The sequence below is a fragment of the Chanodichthys erythropterus genome, chromosome 22, assembly GCF_024489055.1.
Source record: "Chanodichthys erythropterus isolate Z2021 chromosome 22, ASM2448905v1, whole genome shotgun sequence".
NCBI classification, from domain to species: Eukaryota; Metazoa; Chordata; class Actinopteri; order Cypriniformes; family Xenocyprididae; genus Chanodichthys; species Chanodichthys erythropterus.
Genome location: NC_090242.1, coordinates 11052183 through 11071026, shown reverse-complemented (window position 1 = coordinate 11071026; position 18844 = coordinate 11052183). Strand labels below are relative to the sequence as shown.

General features: G+C 36.3%; 2 protein-coding genes across 10 annotated transcripts in view; one reads left to right on the top strand and one right to left on the bottom strand.

Moving 5' to 3' along the window:
• Positions 1 to 2709: 2709 nt before the first annotated feature.
• LOC137012982 (ankyrin repeat domain-containing protein SOWAHB-like) lies at positions 2710 to 5100 on the top strand. Its single transcript, XM_067376525.1, has one exon. The coding sequence runs from the start codon at positions 2734 to 2736 to the stop codon at positions 4852 to 4854; it is 2121 nt and encodes a 706-aa protein (XP_067232626.1). The 5' UTR covers positions 2710 to 2733; the 3' UTR covers positions 4855 to 5100.
• Positions 5101 to 9702: 4602 nt separating this feature from the next.
• Positions 9703 to 18844, bottom strand: part of shroom3 (shroom family member 3) — a 109087-nt gene continuing 99945 nt past the window's right edge. For all 9 annotated transcript variants that reach the window (XM_067374994.1, XM_067375003.1, XM_067374999.1 and 6 more), the window contains 4 exons: positions 18120 to 18488; positions 16248 to 16350; positions 14768 to 15043; positions 9703 to 11221 (listed from right to left, as the gene is read on the bottom strand). In XM_067374994.1, the coding sequence (XP_067231095.1) occupies positions 10874 to 11221; positions 14768 to 15043; positions 16248 to 16350; positions 18120 to 18488 (1096 nt within the window). In that variant the 3' untranslated portion in view covers positions 9703 to 10873. The remainder of the gene's footprint in view (positions 11222 to 14767; positions 15044 to 16247; positions 16351 to 18119; positions 18489 to 18844) is intronic.

Here is an 18844-nt window from a genome sequence, read left to right as displayed (position 1 = left end):
TCTATGATTGAACTTCCACTGTAAACCTGTTGTAAACACATGATAAAACAAATGTTTATCAAACACTCTTCTTGTTCTGGCTTCAGTTTGAAAAAGAGTTGAATGTTCTCCATAACAGAGCGAATTGCATCCCGTGTCTCGTTTCCCATTTCCGCGGTCGTTTCGGTTTTCGATTTCTCTAACCTACAATGTAAAACTCGGCGCTTAGCATCTACGTCACGGCTCTCAGCCCGCCCTCTGTTCGTTGATTGGCCCGGCTGTTTCCAGACCGGTGGTAAACAGAAAGCTCTGACGCTGTCTCAGACTGAGTACAGAAGCGAAATGAAATTGAGCGGAAGTAGGAAGTCTGACGTAGTCAGGCTACCAGAATGCTTCGTTTAAATGTTGAAATCACAAAAATCTTCTCCTGGGGGAGGATGCCCCCACACCCCCCTACAACTATTTAGTTCATACACATCACTTTTTTCACTTCTCTTCACTTTGCACATATGTTTAGAAAGTCCTACATTACTAAAATATTACAGAAACTATCATACTGCACTTGTTTAGGCTATTCGTACTCGTAGGCTACTCTATAGAAATGCTTCGATACCAACAACTAATACCGACAACAGAGCAAACATTGAATGGATAAATCACAGAAGGATGTCTATAAAGTAAATGTATCGATTTAATAGAGAAATTAAATATTTACACTTATGTAGCGAGTGGTATGGTCAGAAAGGGAAACAAACTAAGTCACTACGCCAACCTGTTAAACAGGGAATATATTAGTACTTGTAGATTAATCCCCAACAAAAGTCACACTGGTACGTGGTTTTAGGAAGAGAAGGGCCTAGACGTGATTACTAAATACAAAACTTCAACAATCAAACACTAATTTAAAAATCACTAAAAGCATGTAGGACCCGGACTACAAACATGTAAAAGGGAAAACATAGAAAAGGAGACCAAGGCTTACCAATGGCAGAAATCGTTTGGAAGGTCTGGAAATGTGTGTATGGAAAAGTATGGAATTTTGAAATGGAAAATGTGTAGGAACCCTGTAAGGGTCAATTTTTTTAAAATTGAGATTTATACATAAATGTAAATGAAATAAGCTTTCCATTGATGTATGGTTTGTTAGGATAGGACAGTATTTGAAAATCAGGAATGTGAGGGTGCAAAAAAACAAAATATTGAGAAAATCACCATTAAAGTCGTCCAAATTAAGTCCTTAGCAATGCATATCCATTCACAAAAATAATTTTTTGAAATATTTACTGTAGGAAATTTACAAAATATCTTCATGGAACATGATCTTTGCTTAATATCCTAATGATATTTGTCATAAAAGAAAAATCGATAATTTTGACCAATATAAATATACCTGTGCGACTTATGACTGGTTTTGTGGTCCAGGGTCACGTTTGTGTGCTTTAGCTAATGGATGAGTTGCTGAAGAAAATGTGTTTTGAGATTTTAAAGTCTAAAATGCCAGGTAAGTGTAATTATAAATTATTTATTCAGATAGGAATGTATTAAATTACTAGAACTTCAATGTTTCATATAAGTTCAAGCAGAAGTAAAATAATTTGCAAGAGAGAGTAGTGACGTTCCTGCTTATTGCATACAATAATAATAATAATAATAATAATAATAAAAAACAGGATATTTTTCCATTATTAACTTAATTTGTCTTGATTTTTAGTGCATGAATGTTTTAGTGTATGCAGTCAGTTCTCCTCAAGTTCACACAGAAGAGGAACCACAGGTTCAATGCAATGACAATGAATGTTCACCCACAACTGTCAATGCTTTTTGTCTTCATTTTATATTTTAATAAATCAAAACAACCATTTTATTCTGTGAAATGTTATTTATAATGTTTTTTTTTTTTTTTTTTTTTAATAAATGCTACTTGGTTTGATATGTTTTTACCTAAAGTAATGAAATTCATACATTTTTCACTATTCTCAAGTGTCCAAATACTTTTAGGTACCACTGCAACAAATAAATACAAAAATGTATACTTGTTTGTCCATTTAAAACAACATATTTAATGAAGTCCTCATAATATTTCACAATATATAGGCTACAGTATATTTTAGCAGTTAAAATATAGTATAAATATTTGAATAATGCATAAAGCAGGTTTTCACTATTTGAAGCATTCATCACTAGACTTCAAACCAAAGTTTTGATACATAAATATTCACATACATCAATAGATAGTTTATACATAAATATACACATGCATTCATATAGTTTATGCATAAATACATACATGCATTCATAGATAAATAGTTTATGCATAAATATACACATGCATTCATAGATAGATCATTTATGCATAAATATACACATGGATAGATAGTTTATGCATAAATATACACATGCATTCATAGATAGATCATTTATGCATAAATATACACATGGATAGATAGTTTATGCATAAATATGCACATGCATTAATGGATAGTTAGTTTATACATAAATATACACATGCATTAATAGATAGATAGTTTATACATAAATATACTCATGCATTAATAGACAGATAGTTTATACATAAATATACACATTCATTCATAGATAGATGTGTGAGGTGCAGGTATCTCAGCACTCAGGTATGCAGGTGGAACTGAGAGAGAAACCAGTGGGCGGAGTTACAATCTCAACAGGAGAAACCACTCGTCAGGTCCCTTCAGTGTGATTCTGCGATAACACGAGAGTGATTCACACGGCGCGAGCATGGCCACCGACTTCACTCAAGAATCCGTGCTGCGTTTCATCGTCAAAAACGGCGGGAAGGTGCGAAACGCGGATTTATTAACCCACTACAAGCGGTTTTTAAGAGAGGACGAGGACAGAGAGCAGAACCGGGAGTTATTTAAGAGGTATGTGAACTCCGTGGCGACTGTGAGGCAGGAGGAGGGTGTGTCTCATGTTGTGCTGAAGAAAAAATACCGTGTGCATCTCGGAGACATCGCCAAGAACCTCGAGCCCGAGCGACAGAAAGAACGAGACTCTAAACCAGCGAGCGGTAAGCCACAAGCTGATTTAACCATCCCAGCTCGTGTTGAAATCTTGCCAGCTGCTGGTATTATAACCAACAGCAACAATAATAACAATGATTGTACTCCCACTTTTGAGAAAGCTGTCAAAACTTCATCACCACATGGGAGGGAACAACCTGCTGTCTCCACTTCCTCTGCAGCACAGGTTAAGGACACCTGCCCTTTAAGACCAACCCCATCTGACACAGACAGTCGCTCCAGTGGGAGCGGCAAGAGCTTTGAACAGCCAGGGGAATCAAAAGCAACAGAGCTGGAACACAACATTGTTTACCCTGCCAAAGAGAGACAATTAAGGGAAGCAGATGGTTGCGAGATGTCCTTCGTAGCCCCTGCTTACTATGAGGTTGAAAGGAAAAATTTGAATGCAAACACATTTGACGTTCACACCAAACACTCCTGCGAGCCTGTCGCCAAAGTATGGCCTTTGCGCTCAACCCTCGGACAGTCTCATGTATACAAGTCTTCGCCTTGTCTACTGGACTGCCCTGTTTCTCCACACATTCAATCGCAGGCGTACACTCATGCAAGCCTGAGCCAAAGCAATGATAGTCTACTACGACTGAATGGAGGGTTTAATGGGTTTCCTATCCAAGAACAGGACGAGTATAAGTCTCAGATGCATGGCTTGCCTGAAGACGGCCCTCTTGTCCATGCAAGTGCAACGGATCTGCAGCTCCATCAGCCTTCGAGTCTATCCTCTAGTCGTGATAGCGTCTCAATCCCCTCACCTTGTTCTACTCCACCTGATACTGGCTGGCCGCAGGATTTTGGGCACGAGGAGCACTTTAGCGATCAGGGAATTGGAGGACAAGATGTACGCGCTTTCCTGCGTCGCACACAGGAGGCAAAGTTGTTGTCGCAACTCTACCAACCGAGCCGCAACATCGTGTCCTTGCACCACTCGATGGGTCACCTTGATGACGAGGTCTTGAGAACATCTACACGGAGCAGTTCCCCGGAGACCCGTTACGGACCCATCGCCCGGCGGTTGACATCCCGTCTGCGGAGTCGCATGTGTCGGAGTCTCGGAGAAGACCTGGATCAGTCGTTCCCAGAGGACAACATCTCGGCACGGCACAATCGTCTCCAGCTGCTGTCCTCGACTCTAAGCATGGGCAATTTAGTCACTGCATCCTCTAGCCGAGGATACAGTTCCCTCTCATCACCCACTGGATCCACACAAAGTCTGGGAACCTCCGTGCACGATGGGTCGTTCAGCAGCAAACATTCGTCCATCCCTCTTGACTCCAGAGAGCACAACTGGTTTGTCAAAGCAGCAACAGGTTCGTGGACCGACATCTACGCTCTCTTCCGAAATGACCCGAACCTCCTGAGCAAACGAGACTTCATATCTGGCTTCACCGTTGTCCACTGGATTGCAAAGCATGGCGATCATCGCGTCCTGAACACGCTGTGGTACGGAGTTGACAAAGTCGGGATGACTCTAGACGTTAACGCGAAAACTTTGTGCGGCTACACGCCACTACACCTGGCGGCCATTCACGGCCACAAGAAACTCATTCGGCTTCTGGTGCACAAGTTCAAAGCTGATGTGCGGATACGGGATAGCAGCGGGAAGAGACCATGGCAGTACTTGAGAAAAGACGAACACCGGGGCACCTTAGAACTTCTGGGTGCCCCACAGAAACGCATCAGTGGTTGTCCAGCAATGCCAGTAAATCTGCCCGTAAGAGCTGCCACCACAAAGGTGAACGTCAAAAGAAATTCGTCCATTGCAGCACTGTTCAAGCACAAGTCTCATTTGATGTTCAAGACTAGCCCAGAAACTTTTTAGTGGCTAAATTGTTGTAGGGACTCATAATGGTGGCACTTTTTTTGCTGGTGTAAAAGCACTTTGTCCCTTCTTCTTTATTTTATGATTAAAAATATGGCAACTTGCATTGAACGGTACAATGTTTTTCTGTTTTGTTCTTGCTTTGTAACTCTATATATGTCCAAAACTGGGTTTGAGTGTTTTCTGTGAATGTCATTTAAATATTCTGGTGTTTTGAACCTTCCTTGTGAGGCCAATTTTAAAGGATTAGTACACTTCAGAATTAAAATTTCCTGATAATTTACTCACCCTCATGTCATCCAAGATGTTCATGTTTTTCTTTCGTCAGTCGAAAAGAAATTAAGGTTTTTGACGAAAACATTCCAGGATTTTTCTCCATGGACTTCACGGGTTGAAGGTTCAAATGTCAGTTTCATTGCAGCTTCAAAGGGCTCTACATGATCACAGATGAGGAATAAGGGTCTTATCTAGCAAAACAATTGTTCATTTTATAAATAAAAAAAGTATATACTTTGTAACCACAAATGCTCGTTTTGCACTGCTCTGCGATGCGCCACGCATTACGTAATCATATTGGAAAGGTCACGTACCATGTTAGGGCAAAAAAACTCAATTTCATTTTCTCCTCCAACTTCAAAATCGTCCGACATCATTGTTTTACCTTTTTTTGTAAAGGCCGTTTAACTTCGTCTTTTCATGTTTGCTTTGTAAACACTGGATTGGTACTTCTGCCTATGTCACACATGATCGTTTCAATGTGATTACGTAATGGATGGTGCATTGCAGAGCAGTGCAAGATGAGCATTTGTGGTTAAGAAGTTTATAATTTATGTTTTTTTATAAAATGACCAATCGTTTCTCTAGATAAGACCCTTATTCTTCATCTGGGATCGTGTAGAGCGCTTTGAAGCTGCACTGAAACTGACATTTGGACCTTCAACCTGTTGTACCCCATTGAAGTCCACTATATGGAGAAAAATCCTGGAATGTTTTCCTCAAAAACCTTAATTTCTCTTCAGCTGAAGAAAGAAAGACATGAACATCTTGGATGACATGGGGGTGAGTAAAATATCAGGAAATTTGAATTCTGAAGTTAACTAAATCTTTAAATACCTCTCTTGTAATATAAAAAACATTATGTTAAAGGCTTAGTTCACTCAGAAATGAAACTTCTGTCGTTATTTACTCACTCTCATGTCTTTCCAAACCTGTTTGGCCTTCTTCTATGGAACTCAAAAGAAGATATTTTTGTCCATGCAATGAAAGTCAGTGGCATCCACTGTTGGTTTGGACCTCACTGAATTTCGTTGTATGGAAAAAAAGCAGTCTTTGATTATATATATTTTTCCTCAAAAGATCATTTTCCTTAAAATGATAATTTTTGAGTGGAATATCCCTTTAATGATTCTTGTCTCAGCGTTTTGCTTCATACTGATACAAGCTCATGTTGTTTCAGACTGAGGATCATCTAAATATGGTTTCTGCTCATAAGTTCTTCATTTCCTCTGCAAGACCAAATTAGTTTCAGTTCCCTATAACTGTTTTCACCTTTAAGCTCTGCAGGCACTGGAAGCTTTTTGTCCCCCTCTGTGCTTAATCTAGGAAACTATGCAGTTCAGAAATATCCATGTTCTCTGAGTGTGATGGTGTGAGCTTCTTCAATCTCATTTACAGTTTACTTTATTTTTGTATTGGGATGTTGCAGTTGGTGTCTTTCTTCCCATGATCTCACATGTTGCTCATACGCTCTCCAGCACGGCATGTGTCCATGATGAAAACCACAGATAAGCACTGAGCTGGTTTAGACGTTTAATCTTTAACTCACTTTTCCTCCTTATCTCAAAACACTGGATGAGAGATAAAAAAGAAACCTCCAAATTCCAACTCATTTGGAAGAACATTCCAGTCGTAACTCACAGACCTCCTTGAGTGTTGCTTAAGCAACAACCGAGTAAGTCAGGTTGAGCGCTCTCTCTCTCTCTCTCTCTCTCTCTCTCTCTCTCTCTCTCTCTCTCTCTCTCTTTTTATTTTGCTCAGTGTCATTTTGTGGACTGAGTTTATGTGAGATTGAAAGTTCTGTTTGTTCATGTTTGAATTGCAAGTCTTGATGATTTGCATGCTGAGCTAAACCTGTTTTTTGTGTTCTGTCTGATCTGAGAGAGGTAGAAAAACAGAGTTTGGGAAGAGAGTTTAGCATGACCTCATTGGTGGATTTTTTTCTTTCTCTCCCTATCACAGTTTAACCTTTTTTTTCTTCCATGGAAACATCACAGAGCGATCTATGTGTATGAAGTTTTGCGTCATGTTTCGACATGTCACAGGGAGTGTTGTGAGTGCTTTAAGTCTTGCATAATATTTACACATTGTGATGCACCTTTATGCTCCAGCTTTATTATTTTGAATAAAACAGAAAGACTTTGACCTTGTAAAACCGTCTTGACCTTTAATTCAATAGCATGTGTTCGTCTGCCTCACAGACCAATCAAATTGTTTCTCCTTGAAATCAAGCAAATCTTGCAGCATTTTCATTTCAAGGGCAAACAAATTCTCTGTGGTACAAGCAACATATTCAGACCTCTAATATAATTACACGCCATAACCTCAAAACAATTTTGAGGCCAAAAGTGATGTCCGAAGGGCATGTTTGTTTTTAATGAACCTATAAGTTCAATAAAACCATCAAAATATGAGGAAAATATTTTTGAAATATTTTAAATATGAGGAAAAACAGTTGACTCTAAGCACAACCAATATGCTTACAAAACCTTTAATAATATTTGAACAAAAGGTACATTTTAGAGGCCGGACATCACACCGCCTGCTGCTGTTTAAATGATTCAGATTGCTTGCACAGCCATGATAAAGTAGCCCATATCATTATGGTTTAGTCATTACACTGATCTGTGATCTGGTTACCATTACATTGTTTGTTTGGCAGTTTCTTTTCACTCACTAGTTTCCTGTTGCAGTATTCTTTTAAAGTACTGACCATATTATGACCGTTATCAAATGACCTTATTCTCTCTTAAGGATCATTTCAAGAATAAAGTTTAATATAACAGGACTCCCATGCCTTATGATCAATTGAACAATTTCCATGACGTTCCAATGGATTTATGATTAAAAGAGTGATTATGCTTAAAAAAGTAGTTTCTAGATGCTAAAATATTTTTAAGTACGCATTGAAACTGTCTGCTCTTTCTACTTGGTTGAACAACTGGTTTTGCGCAAATGCAAAACAGTCAGAATATACCCGGAACTTCACTTATGCGGCCCAACTTTGGGTTGAATATTTCAGATGCATAGCATATTTGTTGAGCAGTGATATCTGAATTTAATATTGAATATTCAATACTGAAATATTGAAATATGGCTTATAAAAACAAGTACACCAGTCATTAAATATGCAGTAATTGCTTACGTGAGAAGATAGAGGAATGAGCACATATAAAAGTGAAATCTGTTAAAGCTGCAGTAAGCGATTTCTGAGAAACGCTGGTAAATCAACACCTAAATAAACTGCTCTGTGTGTGTGTGTGCTGAAAAAATTGTGTTTGTACATAATCCTGGCTGTGTAAAAGAAAAACAGAGTGGATCAGACTGATCCACGGCCAAAACACTCTAGCTAATCAGCAGACTCATGATGGAGGAGAGTGAACAAGCGGGACATTTGCAAAGAGACTGTAGAAAGAGAGCTTTTACCAAAGAGGAAAATGGCAGAGGAGAGGAATATAATTGGAAAGATTACAACTTGGAATATTGGAAAAGCTTAGCCTTGGAGAGACATTAGAATAACTCCGCTACTTGCACGAGCTGTCTGAAGCACCAGAAGTGCCTGTGTGTGTTCGTTATTTTTGGGGTGGAGCAATGAAGGGAGGGGTGTGTTTGTTTGGGTGTTGATTTCAAATCAGTTTCTCAATTATTTACTGCATCTTTAAAGGGGACCTATACAAGATGTACATATAATAAGATGTAATATAAGTTTCTGGTGTCCCCAGAATTTTTCTGTGAAGTTTCAGCTCAAAATACCCCACAGATCATTTATTATAGCTTGTCAAATTTGCCCCTATTTGGGTGTGAGCAAAAACACTTGTCACTTTAAATGCAAATGAGCTGCTGCTTCCAGATGCTTTCCAGAAGAGGGCGGAGCTTTAACAGCTCAACAAAAACAAAGCTGGAGAATCTCACGCAGCCAAAATGAGGATTGTCAGTAACGGTGTTCAGCCTTACATTGTTCAAACTGGAGTCGACACTGATGGAGAGACTCAAGTTACAACTTTTAGAATGAAACTGGACGTTTCTGAATGGTTAGTGGATAAATGTATGTAGTTGATGTGGAGTTGATTCAACTCATCCACTAGCATGTGCCATCATGTTCATCTTTTGTGCAAATCGAGCGTTGAATTGACCCTCGTTTCTGAAGCAGTCCGGCGTAAAATAACAGCATGGTAACAACACTCGACTAAAACAACTCTTCCTCTTCTCTAAAGCAGCCCAACATGGTCTTGTTGTGTGTTCTCGGGGGTGGTGTTTATGTAAATTTTAGGGTTTGTGATGTCACCAACCTGGGAAGAAGCTCATTGTAGTCTCTACCAGCCGTTTGTTGTAGTCCTTAAACAGTGATTTCTGTCAAAGTAAATATCTCTGTTTGCATTAAACTTTGAGCGTCGTAACTTTGCAGATGTTGTTTATGCTCAAACAGCAACATTACACACTAACTAAAGTTAAAAAAGTAAAATCAATCAACCCCTTTAATGCAGTTTTAGTTTGTCAGCTGAAATATATATAGTAAAAAAATAACAATACTTATAGGTTAGTTTCAATGACAGGACTTGAGCAATCATAAAACATCATTATTTTATTTTTTATTACAATTAAATGACAAATATATGAAAACTGCAAATAATGCAAAACCAAGACAATATGGCTGTATTTAAAAAATAGATTTATTTTGCCTTCCAATTGTGCTCTTTTTTGCTTTTAAACAGTGTAAAGCATGGCTGAACCTTCTCTTCAGAATTAGGCCCATCGGAAAACAAAAACATAGCATGTGTATCAGATCACGACAGCTCTTATACAAGAACAGTCCAATATAAACGCTTCCATTATGAGCATCTACAGTTTGCTGCTATTGCGGCTTCTGTGTTTAATTACAGCTGTATGGGGTATGATACTTCGTGAATAAAGATGTTCTCCAAATAAAAAACAGCCACAAATTAAAATAAAATATACTATTGGCAAAATAAGTTGGGCATGTGCATTGCGATCAAACCCTGCATGCAGCCGAGTTGTGAATAATATTCATTCAATATCAGTTTTAACGGACTTTTCACTTCTTAATCGCTATTGAAAAAAAGTACTGATATTGTGTTCAAGTGCCAGTGAACCGTCATTATTGTCATGATTTAGATATAATAGCACCTCTTAAAGCCGCCCAAAAACACCCTCGCTAGTAATTTGCTTACAAAAATACGTTTAAACCATCTACATTTTAAAATCACGAGGGGATTGCTCAGAGTATGTACAGCAATGTACAGAGTACAAAGTTGTTTCTAAACGTAAAATCATAAATATTTAGCTGTCGCATTTATTGACAACAGAAATTTAAAAGAAAAGGCAGTAAGTGTGTGTGTGTGTGTGTGTTCAATAGTTTCTTCTTTTCTCTGTGACATCATAGTGGTTCATCTGTTCCAAAGTGCTCAGAAGTTACAGGGCTGGAAATTATTCGTGTTTTAGCCAATTTTAGCATTGTGCTGTGCCTTGTGCTTCAGTGTTGTGATATATGCTTAGTATGAAGTGTAAATGCATTGTGCATTTGTTTAGTGGCGCAGTGTAGATGATGATGTCTCATGGGCAAAAACCACACTCTGCGTCAAAATGTGCAACGGCACATTCAGAAAAAGTCTGAGGTGCGACTCCGCCATTTCCTTCATTTAAGGCACTTGTTTATGTGCATTGCTTATCGTCAGTGTCATATTCCTCCTCAGCTGTGAGTAGCATCATTCTATGATGGGCGGAGTCAGAGTGAGGTCACAGTGGTGGGACGTGACAGGTGGGTGGAGTTAAAACAAGCTTGCGTTTGGGGGGCGGGGTCAGTGTTCTTTGGGTGGTACTCAGGGGGGAGGGTGTCCTCCAGCCGCCTCACTTGCTCCTCCCCCTGACGTATGAGCTCATCCAGGTGGCGCTGTCGTATCAGCAGGGCGGGTTTGATGCGGATGTAACGCTGGTAGTCGTGCAGCTGAGGGCGGCTCAAGTAACTGGCCAGAATATCCTGAACCACTCGCTCGCGCCGGTCCAGGTTTTCCTTCAGCTCACGAGCGTCTTCCTGTTGACTGCACAACTGCTTCCGCTTCAGCTGCAGTGATTCCTACAGAGACACAAACACACACGCACATTAAGATTTTATTTATCAAAAGAAAGTAATACTTTTATCAGGCGAGGATGCATTAAATTGATCAAAAAGACATTTATAATGTAACAAAAGATTTCTATTTCAAAATATTGCTGTTCTTTTAGACTTTAAATGTAAAAAAGTATCATGTTTTCCACATTTCTTTCAACATTGATAATTAGAAATGTTTTTTAAGCAGCAAATCAGCATATCAGAATGATTTCTGATGCATCATGTGACACTGAAGACTGGAGTAATGATGCTGAAAATTTAGCTTTGATCACAGGAATAAAGTACATTTTAACATATATTCAAATAGAAAATGATTATTTTAAATTGCAATAATATTTCACAATATTAATGTTTTTACTGTATTTTTTGTTCAAATAAATGCAGCATTTATGAGCAGAAAAGACTTCTTTCAAAAATATTTAAAAAATCTTACAGTCCCCAAACTTTTGAACACTAGTGTACATAAATATTTACAATATTACATGATGCTAGATTAAAATATTTTTATTATTATATTTTAAAGTTTCAATATGTCAGCAGTCTCCACATCTGAGGTCTTTCTCTTTAAAGGAATGAATAGTTACAGTCACTCTAGCAGCTTACTTAGCAAACAAGGATGTTTTTATGGTGGGTCTAGTGTTTGTAAAAGAGTTCAACTGCATAATATCGCAAACACAGGAGGAGTTTCCAGCAAGAAGGTGTTTAGCATCACTAATAGATACTAATATCACTGTTATTTGTAGAGTTCCGGATGCTTGTCAAACAGGATTAGTTACATAATACAATAAAATAAACAATAAAGCACAATCGAATGACTGTGACTTAAAAGGAAACTGGGTAACACTTTATATTAAGAGTCTTTCAACTAGTTGCTTATTAGCATGCATATTACTACAGTATTGGCTATTTATAAGTACTTATTAAGCACATATTAATGCCTTGTTCTGCATGACCATATTCTAAATTCTTAATCCTACCCAATACCTAAACCTAACAACTACCTTAATAACTATTAACAAGCAGTTTTTATGTGTTCCCTATACTAAAATGTTACCAAAAACTGTTTCGAAGGCATTGGAATTGCTCTGATATAAGTGTCGCAGACTGATATTATATTATCTATAAAAAAAAACAAGGTTTCTGAAATGCTCATGTGTGTGCAATATCTAAAACATTACTGTCTGTATATTGAAACTACATTTTAAACAGTATTATGTCATGACATATCAAACACTCAAAGCCTTATTTATCAAGAACTTGACCCTCGATTCATGATAGCATCAAGTTTTCGTGTAATTCACAGATAAAACTTTATCTCTGTCCTCACCTGAATTTGAGGCGTTTCAAATGAATCTTATGTAATCATGTGCTTTCATTAGCATTTCTTGTTCCTTCTCAGTATGTGAAATGCGTGTGAGCTGTATAATTATTTGGAACAGCCTTTGATTCAGTAAAACTAAATATTAAGGAGTATCTGGATGGGAATTCAGGGTATGTTTACACTAAAAACCAGAAAAGTTTTTCCTTTGCTTTTTTGCATACAGACGGCAACGTTGATCAGATCCACGCAAACGACTAAAAACAATGTATTCTGCTATCAGGCCAGTAGTTGGCGATGTCGCTTGGTCAAAAAACACTACGAGCCGATAGACTAAACACGTAATGCAGATGCACTTTGTCACTGTTTTTGACGTTTTCACAGAGACGTTAACACTTTAAAACCTGTTTTCAAAGGTTTTCAGGCCCACAAAACGTCGTTGTCGTATAAATGAACAGCCAAAACGCATAAAAAAAGTTTTGTTTTTAGTAGAAAATTATGTTGTGTAAACGGACCCTCAGACTATTGTTTGCTTTGGTCTGTGAGAAGATGACACAAGACTTTCTAAAAATATTTTAAACAACGTTTTGCTAATTCTTTAATAATTATTACATATGCAGCCTCAGTTATTTAAAACTGAAGCTTCGGAGCATTATGAATCTTTTGTGTCGAATTCGGAGTGCCAAAGTCACATGATTTCAGCAGTTTGTCTGTTTGACACATGATCCGAATCATGCTTCGACACAAAAGATTCATAACGCTCCAAGCTTCATGAAGCAGTGTTTTGAAATCGGCCATCACTATACAAGTCGTTTTTTTTTTTGGCGCACCAAAATCTCTGCGCTTTATAATATTAATATTGAACCACTGTACTCACATGAACTGATTTAGATGTGTTTTTAGTACATTAATGGATCTTGAGAGAGGAAATGTCATTGCTCCCTATGCAGGCCTCACAGAGCCAATGAATTTCAACAAAAATATCTTAATTTGTGTTCTGAAGATAAACTAAGCTCTTACGGGTGTGGAACGACATGAGGGTGAGTAATAAATGACAGAATTTTCATTTTTGGGTGAACTAACCCTTTAAACGACCATTCAATCGTTTGGGTCAACAAGATTTTTTTTAAAAGAAATTACAACTCATATTCAGCAAGGATGCGTTAAATTGATCAAAAGTGACACTAATGACTTTTATAATGTTTATAATGAACTTTCTCTTCATCAAAAGAGCATGAAACAAATGTATCATGGTTTCCACAAAAATATTGTGTAGCACAACTGATTTCAACATTGATAATAATAAGAAATGTTTCTTGAGCAGCAAATCAGCATATTAGAATAATTTCTGAAGGATCATGTGACACTGAAGACTGGAGTGATGATAGTGATTAAATCAGGGAAAGCTTAAGAGAAATATATATACTAAAATACACACTTTTATTTATACATAAAAATACATTTTAACCTAAAACTCTCACAAACAGTGTCCATCACTATCCCAGTACTAAAGCACAATGTGTGTTTATGTGAATGACGCAGTTGTCTCCCACAAACATGGTGTTTATAATGGTGTAATCTTCTAAAATGATCTCTAATCGTTGTTTTGTACAGAATGGGTTGCTCTGCAGGGCACTGGATGTGTCAGACTTGTTTGTTCACATGGCACTGGGGTATTAAAGGTTATTCAAATTTTCCTTGTTATTTTGAAATGTTTGTTGATTTTAACACACCTGATCACATCAGACTGACCTTTTGTGCACCACATATCAGCGCAAATATTTTAGCAAACCTGTACTGCAGGTAATTTATAATGCAGCTGTAAGAGATGAAGGCTGTTTGCAAGGATGTGGAAGCACCTGCTACAATAAACCCGACAGCAGCAGGAACATGCTGCTGTACCTTTAAGACTTGTATATACATAAACACCATCTTTGTTTATTCATTATTGTTCATTTTTATATATAAACATAGCGTTTACACAGAAGTCTCCAAAAGTACAATTGCAAAAAAAGTTCCATTTAGTTCTAAATTTCAGAAAGACGCATGAAAAATTATGATGTAGAATAAAATTAAACTGGTTTTGGTGCAATATTATATAAAATTGTAATTTTACCAATATAATAAAATATAACATTATAAATTGATTTTTGGGAGAAAAAAAAAGTTTATTTTTCTGAAAAGCTCCTCACCTTCTCTTCTACACTCTCCTCGTCGTCATCCAGCGAGCTGAGTGCGTTTTCCACGCGGGCGAGTCGGGCGCTCAGTGACAGCAGCAGGTTCACGATCTTCTCCAGGTCTCCCACGAACATGCGGTACTTCTCTCTCTCGTTGGGTTTGCAGCGTTCCTGAACTAAAGCTTCCATGCTGCCGCCTAGAGCTCCGAATCGCTTCTGCTGCTCCAACAGACCCTCTCTCTCCCCCTGCAGCGATCTGATGCTCGCATGCAGCGCTTGCAACAGCTCTCCCTGCAGGACGTGAGGAAATATTGCACCATGAACAAACAGACGCTCTTAGATCAGAGTTCTGGGCCTCAGCCATTCAGCATACGTCATCGTTTCAGGGAAATGAAGTATGGCTTTGTGCTCAGTGGCATTGTGCTCATTTTTGTGCCATAGTTCTCAGTGAGTACAATATGAACCCAGTATGAGAGTTTGCACAAGGAGGTTGAACACAAATGGAAAAAAATATATATATTTTCAGATAAATTTTAAAATACATTTCAGAATGTAAATGGCCCAAAATATTTTAATATAGATTAAAAATATTTTAGAATTTAATATACATACACATATTACATTTAAATATACATATTACATTTAAAAATGAATAAAATTATACAAAATAATATATAAAAATAATATATATATATATATATATATATATATATATATATATATATATATATATATAAAAATTTTATATATTATATCTATATTATATATATATATATATAACATTTTTGAAATGCACATAATTATATGTATAATTATTTATTACAAATATTTAAAAAATATTTATAAATTTAATAAAATTCATATATAAAAGTTATATATATATGACATTTTTAAATATGCATATTAAATAAAAAATAAATAAATAATACAAATATTTAAAAAATTACATATATAAATTACATTATGTATATATATATATATATATATATATATATATATATATATATATATAGCAATTTTTAAAAATCATTTATAACATTCTGAGAAATAATATATATATATATATATATATATATATATATATATATATATATATATATATATATATATATATATATATATATATATATATATATATATATATATATATATATATATATATAAAACCTTTTTTTAAAATACACATATATTAAATAATTATATATAATTATATATTACAAATATTAAAAAAACATTTGTAAATGTAATAAAATTTATGTCTAAAATAATATATATATAATATTACATTTTTAAAAAAAAAAAAAAAAATATATATATATATATATATATATATATAAAACAGTTATATATAATCATATATTACAGATATTTAAAAAAATATTTATAAATGTAATAAAAATAATATATAAAAATAAAATTATATATATATAGATACTTTTAGTTTACTATTTTAACTATTTATTTTTATATTTTTATTTATGAATGTGTATCTGACCTTCTTTTGATTCAAATAAGCTTCGTCATCATCCAGGTTGGTTTCCATTTTTCTTGGAACAGCCTGAGAGGGAGTATCTGGAGCACATGGATCATCTTGAGCCCTAATGGAGGTCAAAGACACCAAACAAAGAGAAATGTTTGTCTCGCTCACACACAAACACACTAGTTTTACTCCCTGAATGCCATATTTTTCAGATAGAGAATGGCTAAAATCCACATTCCCTGTGTCAAACAGAGTACACGTAATTACACGTTTAGTTCAGCGGCACAACAAAACAATCTCACACACCACATATCAATGAAGCAATACGGCCAGAAAGACGTTTATGAGTGATAGATAAATGCAAAAGTATATGCAATGTAAGTTACTTTGGATAAACACACCTGCCAAATGTATAAATGCAAAAACAACAAGCTATTACCATAGTGCATGTCCAAAATGCTGTAGTTTCTCAAGGTATTATGTCCAAAAAACATGGTAGTACCAGACTTTTCACAGTTTTGTTAATCAGATGCATTTCCTAAAATGTTTATTTGAGAAAAAAATATTTTTGTGAAACACAAGGTAACAACATTTACCAGGTGAGAAATGGACGAGTAATTTGTGCATTTCAGGATCGGCCACTAGATGTCAGTGTAATTCTGCACTGATTAGCAGATCATCAACGATGCAGAGAGTAAATGTTATGATGGAGTGTGAGAGACTGACTGAAAAATGTGAAAAAACTAAACAAGTTCATCAGTTGTCTGGATAGATGAGGTGAGAGGAAATTCTTCTGTTTTATCTACGAGTTCCCATGTGTTTCATATCATTATCAACACTCCATTGCAGCGTTTGTGTCAAATATGGCACCGCTACCCTACAGATCAGTGTATTCATATTTTATTTGAGCACATGGAATGTACATGATTAGATTGAACATGTAATGTTACATTTACATTACTTTTATGTAATGCCATGTTTTTTGTGGCCTATGGCATTCTTATCTTGGAGTACTTTGGAGCAATGATAGGACAACACACACACACACACACACACACACACACACACACACACACACACACACACACACACACACACACACACAAAAAAAATAAAAAAAATATATATAAAATATCACCCAGGCCTTTTTCTGTATTAAAACTGTATTAAGTACATATCTGCATTATATCAGACAGCCTGGAAATTTAATTTTAGAAGTATTTATATAAAATGATTGTATGTATTAATATTTTGAATTAGCTTTCATTTTATATTTTCAGTTTTCATTTTAAGTAATGATCAAGTAATTTTATAAGCTTCTAATTTTCATTTTTAATGAATACATTTAAAATTTTAATCATTCTAGAACCTCAACTAATTATATATAAGTTTGTTTTTCTTCTTTTTATTTTTTAAAAGTTTGTTACATTTACAGAAAACCTTTATTTTTAGTTAACATGAAAAAACTGGTCTCTAGATATCATTAAAGGCATTGAAAAACCCATGTCAGTCCTTTGTGTACCATGTAAATACCATGCTAAATGACTACTGTAATCATTGAGTTAATGGCATACATCAAAGTAGTATTATCATCTGATACCATCTCTTTACTATAGTAAAGAGTCGCTTTTTGTAAGGAACATGAGTGAATTATGCACTAAATACAGGAACCATGCCTGTAAAAATATAGAGAAGTGTTTCATCATCTTTACAGCTCTATTGCATGATCTATTGTTGAGTTATCGCAATAAAATTAGGCTGAGCACTAATATAATCAGCTTTAAACAAAGAGCTCTTGTGTTTATCGGTCCTGTGAGCATGAAATCCACCTAATTATTGGGTAACACTATATACAGGCTTTACCTTCACCATCTGTTCAGCACTCACCTGTGACCCGGATGGCTGCTGCTCCTCCTGTGTGGAGATGTGGAGTGTGAAGGGAAGATGTCCTCCATCAGATCGAGGGTTGTTTTACCTGCCCAGGTGTCTAAGAGCGAGGTGAGGGATTTGTCGTGGCTCACCAGCTCTCGGGTTAAAGTCTCCACCAGCAGCTCGCCGTGTGTCCGCTCTCTTCTGGACAGCAGATGGTAGTCGGGTTCCAGTATCTCAGAGGTGTCTTCCTCTAGAGGAGCGCTGCTAGGGGACTGGGGTTGAGATGAAGTGCTGGTGTTTGAGGTGGACTGTGGGTCAGGGGTCAGCGATGGAGTCGTGTCAGGTTCTGGATGGACTGATGTATCGGCCAGATTCTCACAATCGCTGCAATGTGAAATGAGAGAAAATCATGTTATGTTAATGGGACTGAAGGAATTTTTGGGGTTCATTACAAGTTAAGTTCAACCGACAGTATCTGTAACAAATGAATTTTTGCTAAATCTCACCTTTTCGTTACAAAAAAGCAAAACTCTGAGTTACAGTGAGACACTTACAATGGAAGTAAATGGGGAATATACTTCATATATGTTTCAATTAGTGGTGGGCCGTTATTGGCGTTAATGTGTTGCGTCAACGTGAGATTCTTATCGGGCAATAAAAAAAATTATCGCCGTTAATCTATTCTCAAAGCTGGGTTGGGAGCTGGGTCTATACTATGCAAGCTATGATGACTTTCACCT

Excerpts from the sequence above, each read along its gene's own strand:
- LOC137012982 (XM_067376525.1), top strand. The coding sequence starts at position 2,734 with ATGGCCACCGACTTCACTCAAGAATCCGTGCTGCGTTTCATCGTCAAA.